Source organism: Lactuca serriola, chromosome 1, assembly GCF_051521515.1.
Source record: "Lactuca serriola cultivar US96UC23 chromosome 1, Lser_US96UC23_V15, whole genome shotgun sequence".
Taxonomy (NCBI): Eukaryota; Viridiplantae; Streptophyta; class Magnoliopsida; order Asterales; family Asteraceae; genus Lactuca; species Lactuca serriola.
The window spans coordinates 157511279-157525111 of record NC_136408.1 but is presented as its reverse complement, the minus strand read 5'-3'; the positions used below and the strand labels follow the sequence as shown (position 1 = coordinate 157525111).

The following is a 13833-nucleotide window of genomic DNA, read 5'->3' as shown; positions in this document are numbered from 1 at the left end:
GTTCCATGGAGTGAACGTGATCTCATTCACATAATCTGATAGAGACGAGGGTAGATGGGTCAATTTGTATGATATGAAAGAAGATGAATGAAATAAAAACAGGGGCAAGGCGTTTGAATGAAAAAGTTGGTTTCTGAGGGAATATTGTGAGGAGTATATATTAGTTAATGTTGAACATAACATCAGTTTATTAACACAAAAATGTGTCCGCTGATCAGTGTTCACTACAAGAAAATTTCGATTTAACTACGGAAAAATTTCGTAGCAAAATGATGTAATTCCGTAGCTAAACCTAAATAATTACGAAAGTTGCTACAGAATTTGCCAATGAGATTCCATATTAAGATTTCTTGTAGCAAAATGTTTAACTACGAAATTATAGTTCCGTAGCAATTTTGCTATGGTCGTTGCTACAACGTTTATCCGTAGCATTTCAACTACAACGCACTTCCATCACAATTCTGTAACAATGAATTGTTTAGCAAATTCCGTATCTATTTTGTTCCATAACAAATTCCTTAGCCATTTGGTCCATAGCAAATTTCGTAGCTAATTGTTATGTAGCAAATTTCGTAGCCATTTGGTCCGTAGCAAATTCCGTAGTCATTTGGTCCATAGCGAATTCCGTAGCTAATTGTTCTGTAGCAAATTCCGTAGCCATTTGGTCCATAGCAAATTCCGTAACTAATTGTTCCGTAGCAAATTTCGTAACTAATTGTTCCGTAGTAAATTCCGTAGCCATTCGTTCCGTAACAAATTCCGTAGCCATTCATTCCGTAACATATTTCGTAACAACTTTTTTGTAGTCAATTCCATAACAATCGTTCCATACCATTTTTTCTATAAAATTCGGTTATTTAATTTGACTTATTATATCAATTTACAAAAATACAATTAATATAAAACCAAAAATAACAAAGTATTTCTATAGAAACTAAAAGAAATATCCAATACATCAAAAGATTCATATTTCAAAATCAAAAGTCGCTACAAATTTAACGTAAAACATTATTCGATACATAATATTCTATCATCGATTAATAAAATTTTTGACATGTTCACTCAATGTGTTAATGACATTCATTGCTTGTGCGAGTTGTTGTTCAAACTTAGCTTGAACATCTACATTTTTCTGCTGAAACTCCACATTCTTTTTCTGAGCATCCTCATATTTTTGCTGAACATCCTCATATTTTTGTTGAATATCCTCATATTGTTCGCGTTGCGTCTCAACTAATTTCTTCAAATTCTCAATCTCGACTTTTGTCTCGGCATTATTATCCTCGTACTGTTCGCGATGCATTTCAGAAGATCCTTTACTCGAACGAATGCGCTTTCCATATGAGCCAAATCCATATAATCTCTTTTTTCGATCGTGTCCCCCAACAACATCATAAAATAGTTTGTCTTCATCAATTTCCTCTCTTATTGCTTCCAACCGATCACATCGTTCCATAAAATCATCCTATAATTTTATAATTGTGTTGAGATAAAACTTATACAAAAAAATCAAAATAAAACTTACATGAAATTATTAAAAATAAAACTTACATGAATTTTTTTAGCTTTGTCAACTAAAAAAGTCACTCCATCGTGATTCTTAGTGTGTGTATACAAGAATAGTTCATGGTGTGCCGGATCATGTCCCCAAAGCTTCTTCTACATATATACAAAAAAATCAATATTAAAGTAGATTGCTATTTTACATTTAGGCTTAGATATTTAAAAATGAAAAAATAGCAACTTACTTTTAGGCTAAACCCATTTAAAAATCGAAATGGAACTAGATTGCTATGATACAAAAGTAAATGAAAGTAGATTGCTATTTTTTGCATTTAGGCTCCACTCTTGAAAAATGAAAAATAAAATAACATACAACTAAATGAAAGTACATTGCTATTTTATGTATTTATGCTTAGTCCTTATAAAAATCTAAATGAAAGTAGATTGCTATAATATAAAATTAAATGAGTACTTACTAAATTAGAAGCAATCTTGGAATGAGAAGTCGATCCACCGGTATGCGTAGAAAGGGCTTGTCCATCAGCTACACCTCTACGCCTATTTTTTTTGTTTTGTTCTGATTTCTTTTTGAAGTCTTCAGTATTCCATCTTGCAGTCCAGGATGTCCACACTTCTGATGTTATATTAACAGGTTTTTTTTTATAGTCGACTTTTTCCATTTTGAGCTTATATTGTAGATATATTGTCTATATCTTTCCTTTGCCTTATTTTCCCAACAAGCTTGGACTAACTGAGTTTTTGCATCATCCTAATGACACTTTTTCTACAATACAAAATATAAAGATGAGATTTTTAGTTAATGAGTACCTAATAATTGCATAAATGAGATACATACATGAAACTTGTCCCAATAAAGGAGTTTTGTCTCGTCACTTAAAGCTGCCCAGCTATACCCGTTTAAATCAACTCTTTCACCAAAGGATTCATAGATAATGGAAGAACATAGGCCTGAAGAAAATAACCTACAAAAGAAAAAATCAACCCCATTGTAAAATTCATGAAGCTCAATGTTGATAAAAATGTAAGAATTTTAACTTACTCCTTATCTTGCACTCCAATATATAGACGCCCATCCAGTCCTGTAGATCCAAGTAAATACCCTTGATGTTGAACGCCAACATTTTCCTCAACCGATTCACTACAATTTGTTGTGGATCTAGGTACAGATGATGTAGTAGATGCAGGTGTAGATGATTAGATAGATGTAGATACAAATGATTGGGTAGATGATGTAGGTAAGGATGACTGGTTGGATGATGTAGGTATGGATGATGCATGTGTTGATGATGTGGCACCAACATGTGAAGCAAATGTTGGGGCAGATACAGTACCAATAGATGATAATGTGGTACGGGATGATGATGACAACAATACTGGTGTAGATAATGGGGCATATTTTGCATCATCTGTGCGTTTGTTTATGAAACGTACACTTGTATGTTGCTTTCGTTTCAAATGTGTCTCTTAATAAGAATTGTGACATATTCCCTGAAATTTTAAATAATTAGGAAGTTATAAATCTGTTAGATCACAAATATTATAGAAATACCTTACTAAAAATTTAAGCATACTACTTTTTACTTTAAAATACCAATGTACTTTTGTTTGCTTATTTATTTTAGCATTCTACTTTTTTACTTTGAAAAAAATACAAAAACTAAAAGTATAATGCAAATACTTTAATGAACGTAGATTGCTATTTTTGCATTTAAAAATGAAAAAAATAACAACTTACAATGTCATAGTAAGTATAAAAGATAAAGCACAAAACTTAAACATGATGGTTTTGTTATCACCTGGATTGGATTGGATTGGACTGGAGTGGATTGGAACCTGGAGCAAAGAAAAAGTTGAAACAGTTCATGCCTTTAATTAATATTTATACATAAAGTGATACCGAAAGAGCTCATTTTGAGAATTCACTTTGGAATGATTTCTATGGTTGCACAAAAACTACAATTAAAACAAACTAATGACTACAATGATATATTCAGATTTACAGTTACATCCGTGGGACATAGATTTACCAATCTAGGGTACTTTAGAGCTTCACTACCACCTTAGAGGTCACTAGGTCATGGTTGCTACTTTTATGTGTCTGTGTTTTAATTTAGGAGTTCTATAATAGCAACTTTAATTGTACTTTATACCTTAATTTCTTCTAGGAATAATACAATATGGTTTGTTTACTTGACTGCTTTTTATTTAACATTGTTGGACACTGATTTTTTTATCAACTTCACCTTAACAGGAAAGAGCTCAGATCCAACAGTGGACTCCAAAATGAGAGCTGAGTCTCCTTATCTTCATCTAAGTAAAAAGTGCAACATTACATTTTACAAACAAAGAATATGCCATCTAGTAAAGTAACATCAAATTAAACAGCACAATGAATGCACATCACATTATAGGACCTTATGAATGTCCCATCTTGTATTCTATTTATTCTCAAGTCTTGACTTGATCAATCAAATACATTCTTTTCAAGAGTCATCTTTTTCATCAACTAACAAGGTCATATTATACATGTATAGAATGCACAATGTATTATTATAGGATAGGAAAACATCTTCATGAGTTGTTAAACATTGGAATTTGGAGGGCTTGGTATAAGCATTGGAGTAAATTACAAGATTCTGATGCTTAAGGTAAAAAAGAAAATATGAGTGAGGTGTTTGTAATGTGATGTACCACACAAAAGCATAGTTACTGCATAATCTAGTTTTCATCACCAAGTTATCTTAATTCTATCATCAGTAGACCACAACAGAATGTAGTTTTTGTCTCTAGTTTTGATCAATAAACTCATCATAAAATGTATGCTTATTTTCTACATAAAGTCATATGACATTTAACCATTTGGTTGACAAAATCCTTTTAAAAGAGCAGTAGAGGTGTATATGTGTTAAGTGTGTATGAGAGTGTGATACAGTGTTCTGTAATGCGTAATGAACAATAATTTTAGTTCTGAAACAAAATTCATTGGAAGATTTAGAAGTTCTGAAACAAAATCATGACCGGCTAAGTTCACAGAAGAGTGGAGAAGGAGAAACCGAGGAAGGGATTTAGGGAGGATCAAGGATAGTACCTGCACAGGGTCAATGAGAAAGATGACCGGAAGAAGCAGCAATCGACGACGACGACCAGACAGCGACGATGTGCGAAGAAGAAAGATTCAATGGAGAGATCGAGAAAAATAGAGCAAAAAAGAAGAGAGAAAAATGTTACCTCTGATTTAGCATCAAATTTAGGGAGGTCGAGGTAGGCAAAAGAGAGCTAGGGATGGAGCAGGCGGCGAACAACAAAGCTCCGATCGATAATGGCGTAATAAGTGATTTGAGGAATGAGGAATACGATCGATATGATCCGATTACCTCTGATTTAGGGAAGAAGATATGATCCAATTATTTGACCCATTTTTCCCTTAATGATCGGTTGATGACTTGATGGGTCCTCTCCTAAGAAATCAAATTTACCAAATAAAATCTTTAAATTAACAGAAAAAATTATTATATTTTGGTGTATTTAATCTGAATATTTGATTATTTTTTTTAAATGTCAGGTGGAATTTCGCTCTTTGTTTTCATCTACCTGTGTATACGCACGAGTCGTGTTCTCCCTGCACGAGTCGTGTTCTCCCTGAACTATCAATTACGTGAGTATATTTATATAATTTTGATCGTGGTAAATAAATAAAATATATAAATAATATCATTCTGATCGTGGTAAATGAAAATTTATATTAAAATTCTAAGATTTGAAGATGTTTGACAAATGCAGAAAGTCAAAGTCAACGTGGTCTTGACTGATAGAGGATCAAATAAGCTAAGATGTTAAAATATTAATTGGATTATTTTATAATTTTTTTATACTTTTCTCGATAATTATAAAATTGGATGGACAATTAGAAGCAATTGGAATTTTAGGGTAAAATTACAATTTTACCCTTGTCTTGTGGCAGCCAGATCCATTGATTATATTAGATTGTGCATAGAAAACACAACTTCACGACGGGTAGGCATTTTTGCAGATTTTAAATTGCTTTTGTTTCAATAGCTTCCTACTAGTGACAATTTAATATATAATATTCAGTTGTTCAAACAATATAACATACTAATATATAATAACATCTAATTGATTTTTCCTTTACGAATATTTTAAGAATATGTTGATCTTCTTAGTCACATTATCGTAAATGCATGTGGCATTTTCAATAGATGAGTTCTTTTTATAGATCATATATATTATAGATCATATATGTCACAAAATTTGAATATATACCATCATATAGCAAACTAACAGTTAGAATATTAATAACATTGTCATTTTTCATCCATTCTTTAAAACCATCATATAGCAAACATTTATAGTTTAGTTAACTAAAAGTAGATATTTACATGTAAACGAACGGAGTTGAATTCAATTCCATTCTCCTTACAAACTCTTCTAACCAAACACGTGACACGTTTCAATTTCTTCAAATTTCAATTCCTTTGACCGATTTCATTCCTTTGACGGATTGCATTCCTTTGACACATTTCAAAACCTGTAAATATATACTTTTAGTTAATGATATCAAACATTTACAGTTTAGTTACTACAAACACTAATTTCATGTTGTGTTGAATCAAAAGGGCATTTACGTCTTTTGTTCCACCTTTTTATAGTTGGACAATATTAATCAACCAACAACACTGGTGAAAATGATCATTATTCATTCGGTCATTTTACCAATACAATATAACTTTGGTCCATGCCTTTTAGAGAATTTACAGAAATGACCCATGTGCTTATAAAAGTTACATAAATGGTCCCTGCATAATAGTGACTTTACAGATATTCTCCCTCCGATAATTATATGTAACCCATAATTTGGAACAAAACCAAACTTGTATAAGTGATATTTTGCCTCATCAACTGCTTTATATGCTTTGTTATTGCATTTTGTGCATGGGCATTTAATTTTATCTCCATCCATATAACTTTGCTTAGTAGAAGCAAACTCGATGAATGTTTTCACACCATTAATGAAAACATGAGAGACATGACCACGATCATCAAGTCGTTCATACATCCAATATCTATTTCTATTGCTCATTTTATTATATCTGCACACAAGTATCAAAAACTAGGTGTAATCAGGGAATAATAAAAGATTAGGAAACAAACATACTAACCTTACTTCTTGAAATGAAAATATTAATCTAAGAAAATAACATGCAAGTATTTAACTCCATATCCTCGTCAAGATAGAACAACCTACTCTCCAAAAAGTGTGTAATATAGCACCCTACTTTCAATTTTTTTCTATTAAACATCCTAATTTTAAGTTCTTTTCCTATAATACATCATACTTTGAAAAATTGTCAGTTATGCCCTTTGCTCTAAATATAGAATATCTATACAAGTTACTTGTTGCTGCCCTTAAGAGATTAGCTATTACAGACAACTTCATTTGATCATCATTTGTACTATAAACAAATATTTAAAAACATAAAGATTACAAATATATGCCATTAGTCATATCCAAGCAAAAACCATGTAAAAGCAAGAAAGATATCAATAATAACAACACCATTGAATCTTCTTAAAATAACTATATGTTTCACAAGGGTAAAGTAGTTGCAAGAATCTACAATACGAAAAAATAACAATAATAATAATTAATTGTCGTTTCAAAGACGATGAATTTAATTGTTCGCTCCTAAATTCATCCCATGATGTTGGCTTCAGTCATAAGGCCTTTTATTGCGGTAGAGACTTTTATGTTTTGAAAAGTAAGAATAATAAAGTTGGCTATAAATTTGTGTCTATTACCAAATTTGGCCCAGAGTATGCCATTCAGGATTTTACTTTTCATGGAGAATTTTAAAGTAAGCCCACAAATTTGGTGATTTTAACCTATATCTTTTACCAAATTTGTGTCTATTGAGGATTTTTGTTGTACATATCACTCTTTCAGTACTTTAATCCACATTTTTTTATTAAAGAAAATTAAAACTGAATGTTATGCTATATCTACTAACAGCATAATAAACACTTGTCAAATTTGTATTTTGATAAGTATGGACTTCAAAATGATTAATGTGGGAGCCGAACTAGCCTTGGGGGCATGGTTTTATCACATTGACAAAATGATCCTGCTTTCTATAAATTAACATAAAAATATTCCTTCTTTGTTTATTGCGTGTATAAATTAACAGAGAAGTCAATCATGGAGACTTCGTTTCTTAACAGAATAGTGCTTTAGCTGTGGAATTTTCTTCCTAATTAGCATGAAAGAACAGAATAGTGATACAAGTAATACCAATGAAATCGTTTAGGGCTTGGGGCAGTACTTGAAATCGGAATGTTGTGAGCAGCGACGACGTGGCTAAGCAACGGGCGACAGCGGCAGCAGGTTGAGAGAGAGAGGAAGAGATCCGATCTTGACCATTGTCCGGCGATGGATTTGAACTCAACAAAAATACCCCTAATTTGTGAGGAAGTAAATTGGGGTTATTGAATTTACTAATTTGCCCCTGATGAAACATTATGGAAACAAACTCAAACATTATTGAAAAAAACTTTATGCGGCAATTACTTGACCATTTTTTTAACTAAAAAGTCAAAATAAAACATTTTAATTCTTTTTTTTAGAACAGCTAGTACAATAGAGGGTAAATAAATTTTGATTTAGAGGTAATAATTTTCAAAGTCGGAATAATATTATTATAAGAAAATTAGCAAATGTATGTCATCAAAATCTAAAAATTGAAGCTAAAATATTTATAATGTAAAAATTATATTATAATTAAAATTTCAAAACAATTAAAAATAATACTTTATTTTTGTTGTTGAGTTTCAAAAATAATTGTGCATTTTTAATATATCTTTTCAAAAATCTTCTATATTTTGCTACGGAAACATATTCCGTAACTATTTCACTACGAATTTTCCGTAGCCAAATACCTATGGATTTTGATTTCGTAGATATTTTGCAAATTCACCTTTTTTGTAACAGATTCCATAATAGATTAGCTACAAAATTTTATTTTGTAGCAAATTTCCTAACAAAATAGCTACGGATCCTAATTCCATAGCTAACTTGCTACGGATTTTTATTTTGTAGCCATTTATGTAGCCAACTAGCTACATACATGGATTTTGTAACAAGTTTCATAGAGAACTAGCTACAACCAAAAAACTTGTAGCATTATTTCTAGTAAACTAGCTACTGATTTTAATTCCGTAGCAACTATTCAAGATTTAGCTACGGAATGCAATTACGTAGCCATTTCCGTAGCAAATTAGTTACAACCAACCATTTTGTAACATATTCCGTATTAAAGTAACTATGAATTTAGATTCTGTAACAACTTTACGTAGCTATTTAAGATTTAGCTACGTAATGCAATTCCGTAACCATTTATGTAGCAAAATAGCTACGACAAGTCGTTCCGTGGCATATTCGGTAGTAAAATAGCAACGGATTTTGATTCCATAGTAACTTTCCGTAGCTATTTAGCATTTTTCTTGTAGTGGTTGTGCAAAAGGCTTGTGTTTTGGCGAATAAGATGTATATGTATACATATAATACATCCAACCTAGTATTGAATAAATTTTGAACATGCATGTCTTCAAGATCCAACTCTCCAGGACAAGAAAACACCAAAATCAAAAGCACCTTCATTGGCATTACATTAGAAAACATAAAACAAACCTCAATGAAGACTACTTAGAATTGTTGAGCTGTAGAGATGAGGAAAGGTCAGATGAGCCAAATTGTATGTCTATTGAGCCAAATTGTGCTTGTTTATATATGTTATGAGAAAAGGGTTTTTTGGATAAAAGTATCTTACGGGTCATCCTCAAGTACGTCAGACTTCCTTTGGGCCAAAGCTTTGATGTACACTCACTCATCTAATGAAAAGAAATAGATTAAAGATTTGACAATGATTGCAGAAAACTAAAAACATGAATTAAAATACTATCGGATTTAGATAAAAAGTATTACATAAAAATGACATCTACCTTCAAAGCACAAAATTTTCCAATCTATGTAACAAGTTGATCCTCAATATCCTTGTCCTAATGCACAATTCACCATTTGCTTCCTGTTGTAGTCTGAAATCCAGTGAGATGTTGACCAATGATGTAATTCCATGACTTGTAACAATCGAACACATCTTTTTTTTTTCCTTCTTCTTCTCCATCATACACATAATCACCCCATGCCCCTTGCTTCCATCTGTAATCCAATTTAGCATGTAATACATCTGCCACATACAACCAACACATTAATTATATATACATACATATTCACAGAAACACATATAATAAAATACACCTAACCTCGATTTCAGATTCCTCTGATGCTATACCCAAAACATCAATCCTCATGCTAGAAGAATTAGAGAAGTCTAGGTTAGTCAAGCCCAAACAATGTAATACCTTTTCCTCGACAGCTGCCATTGGTTGCATTTTTACCGGACCTTCAATATCAAACCATGAACATGTCCTCCATCCTAGTGAGAGCTTGAGTGGGGACATTTGTGGACCAAATACAACTTTTCGTAGCAAAGGATTATCAGAAAGAGAATCATGGTTCAAATGTAAGTGTAAGTGGAGGATGCCCGACTGACGTCAAAAATTAACGATTTCTCATACTAAGGTGTTGTTTGTTTTTTCTGAGGCAAAATGTCTGCAGTCCACGGACCACATCTGTAGACATCTGCAGTAGAAGAGGTGGACCAAACGTCTGCAGTCTGAAAAATGAAGACTATTTGTTTTTTTAACATCTGTGGGCTACTAAAATAAACTGAAATTTAAATAAATTGATTTTTTTAAACTTCAAAAATGATTTTTTCATATTTTTATGACTTTGTTATAAATAATTAATGAATCTAGAATAACTTTTATGTATTATTGTATAAAAATAAAAATAAAAATGGTATGAATTAACATATATATTTTATAAAAACCAAAAACTTTGGTTGCAAAGTTATAACTAAACATTATAATTAGTGATCGAAGAATTTGATACATAAATGGATGGAAATAAACTTCAATTTTTTCAATTAAATCCATTAAAAAGGTACCATAAATATTTTCTCGAGAAATTGATGATACTGTATTAAATAATGTTTTATAAAATTTTGCAAAAAATATAAGAATATATTATAATTTTTTTTCATATTTATATAAACAACTTCAATGACTATTATTATAATAAATTTTTATTTATAAATTTGTTGAAAATATCATGTTTGTAATGTCGAACGTTTTTTTTTAAAGTTTTGTAATTTTTTTTTCAAATTGTTTATCATTAATAAAGTTAGAAAAATTATAAATTAAAAAAAAACTTTAGAAAAAATAAAGATATATATGTTTTTTTAGGCTAGAAGATGTCTGAAGATGTTAGAAGACTCTGGTCCACATCTGTGCCAAGAAGTGGGTGCGCAGAAATTTTTAGATCTGCAATCTTCAAAAAAAAAAAAACAAACAGTCTGCGAAGGCTAATGTCCACGCGTGGTCTGCGCGACGCAGACAGAAGAGGCCACGCAGATCTGCAGACAAAAAAGAAACATCACCTAAGTGTCTCAAGCCTAGGAAGGCATCTTAAAAAATTGGGCAGCGAAACAATAGGATTTTTATCTAGATATAATTCCTTTAACATGGTTAGGCAACTAAAGTCCAAGGGAAAAGATTTAGTGCACAAATTATTATTCTTAAATGACAAGCTTACTAAAGATATTGGTAAAGAAATGACAAAGAACTTTGAATAGCTTGGCATAGCCTGGTACACAGTTGAATCAAGGTAGCAACCGTTTCGAAATAATATTTTAACTTTCTTTATCATGCCTAAGCTTTTTGGAGGTTTTTCAAGCTTGTTGCAGTAGCTCAGATCAATGAGGAAAATGAGGACAAGTTCAGGACATTGCTCAATTGATTCACAAACCACAAGCGCAACCTCTACCTCTCAAGTTTAGGGAGGCGGTCAATGCCACCCATACAACAAAGTTGTTCACAGAAACTTAAATTAAGAATCTTCAACGATCCAAGCAACCTTTTGTCTTTTGAGCACGATCTAGTTAATTGCTGAAACTGAGATAAGTTAGAATAGTAGTGAACTTTATCAACTCGACCAAGAAGAGTAATAAATGGAGATAAGTTACCTTTAGCCTCTTAAGAAGTCGTGGATAGCTACAAGAAATCCCAAATGATTCAATCTTTCTATATGACATCTCAAGAGCAACCAGATTCCGTATCTGTAAGTTTAAAGTTACAAACTTCAAAGGGAACCCATGCATACACAACCATATTAGTTTCTTTTTCGGAAAATCCTTGCAAGAGCCGGTTATTTTCACATAATTGAGTTGAAGAAGCATCATCCTATCTATCTTACTCAATGCATATGTTTTCAACTCAACTGATCCATGTAAGTGCTCTTTTTTAAGCATTCTCATGTCAAGGGTGAGGCTAGAACATTTTCCGTACCCTAAGAAGAAATGGGATGCAAAAATATTTTTAAAATGTTAGATATGTATATAGAAATACAAAATTCTTTAAAGAAGTATAAATAACATCTTACTTTTCGTCTTTCAACACTTTGAATAACTCATGACCCTATAGGCTTCGTTCCCATGGCTTGTAAAGTGTTCTTCACATACCAAAAATGTTCCCATCTCTTGAACCAACTGATACATCGTTAATTCTTTATTCCATCTGATACTAAGAACACCTCTATTAATAAGATTCGTAATCCCAGATCCTGTCTCAATATCACATGCATCTAATATTGTTACACTAGAATCTATATCCATTCCAAGAAAAATACAAGCAATATGCTTAAATATCTCCTTGACATTTTCTAATGGCAAAGAGTCAAAACTCATTTTGTGCAACAAAGAAAATACACATCAAATGCACATGCCATCTTAAGTTGCATGCAGAGGGAGGATGAATCATTGCAGGCTTTTGTCTTTTGATTTAGTAAGGCAACATTGAACGCTAGAAAGAGAAGATGACATGGTCATAGTTACATTCACTTATGGATTACTCGATGGTGTACTATTCAAATAGTTAGTTGGAAAACCACCGAAGTCAAAAAGAGACACGATGGAACTAGCCCATAGGCTCATGAAATGAGAGGAAGTGGCATCAGAAAAAAGAAAGTAAACATGGGGATCGACAATACAACAGTCCTAAAGATAGCGGAGTGCTATACAATAAGAATACCAAGGGCCCCAAAGGTACATCAACAACAAAATACAAATATCAAACAAATTGCCACCACACAACAAAATCTATCCTGCATGCTTACCAGAATGGAGTCTGAAACAAAATAGCAAAATTTGTTAAGGGAAAGAAGAACAATGGATGAAAGAAAATAGAAAGATTCAGCAATAAGGACAACCATTGATATTGTGAATTCCATTATTTAATAGGTCATGAAACTATGGAATGCACAATACTAAGAAGAAAGATCCAAACAAAAATACAATCAGGATCTTGAGTGAACTGATAAGAGGTTTGTGTTCCAAGCAACTAGAAAGCATTGCACCGGTAGAAGTCAAAATAAAGGGACTAATGAAAGGAGAGATTTCCATGTTTAGATAGGCTAAGAAATTGGAAACGCGACACATTCACATTTGACGAGTGGGACTACCTTGATCACACTTACATACGTTGTGAACTTGTAGTTATCGAAAGTTTCCTTTGAAGGAAGTATGTGGCGACATCTACAATGATAATGGAAGCTCGTCGAATGTAATATATAAGCACTTCTACAAACAAATTCCACGACAAATACAAGAAGGAATAAAACCACGAGAGTCCTATCTCATCAGCTTTGTTGGGCACAATGTATGGCCAAAGGGTATGATAACCTTATCACTAACACTAATAGATTACCATAATGAAAAAAATGGTACTCAAAGCATTAAATTTTTTTATCACCAACACATTATCAATTAGAAATTAAGGGTATAGAAAGACTTGGAAATTCTGAGAATCGTGTTAAACACTTTTAGATTAAAGTATTAAAGGAATCTAGATTATTCCAATGAATAGATAATCATAGATGTTTCACATTTATCTGTTTTGTTTTTCATTATCTTTTACTGAATTTTAGGATCTCAGGATATATATATATATATATATATATATATATATATATATATATATATATATATATATATATATCCTGTTGGCTTTTGTTTGACAATAAGTTACGTAATGAATAAAAAGTGCAGTGCACAAATTCTCAATTAGATCTTTTATGGTATCAAAGCCTGTGATCTGTTAGGTCATAGGTTAACGAAGATC

General features: G+C 31.8%; 1 protein-coding gene across 1 annotated transcript; it reads right to left on the bottom strand.

The window, feature by feature from the left end:
* Positions 1-963: 963 nt before the first annotated feature.
* On the bottom strand, positions 964-2245 carry LOC145071904 (uncharacterized). Its single transcript, XM_079018389.1, has 3 exons — positions 1980-2245; positions 1552-1659; positions 964-1465 (listed from the first exon to the last, which is right to left on the bottom strand). The coding sequence occupies exons 1-3, from the start codon at positions 2181-2183 to the stop codon at positions 1031-1033; spliced, it is 747 nt and encodes a 248-aa protein (XP_078874515.1). The 5' UTR covers positions 2184-2245; the 3' UTR covers positions 964-1030.
* Between the last annotated feature and the right edge of the window lie 11588 nt (positions 2246-13833).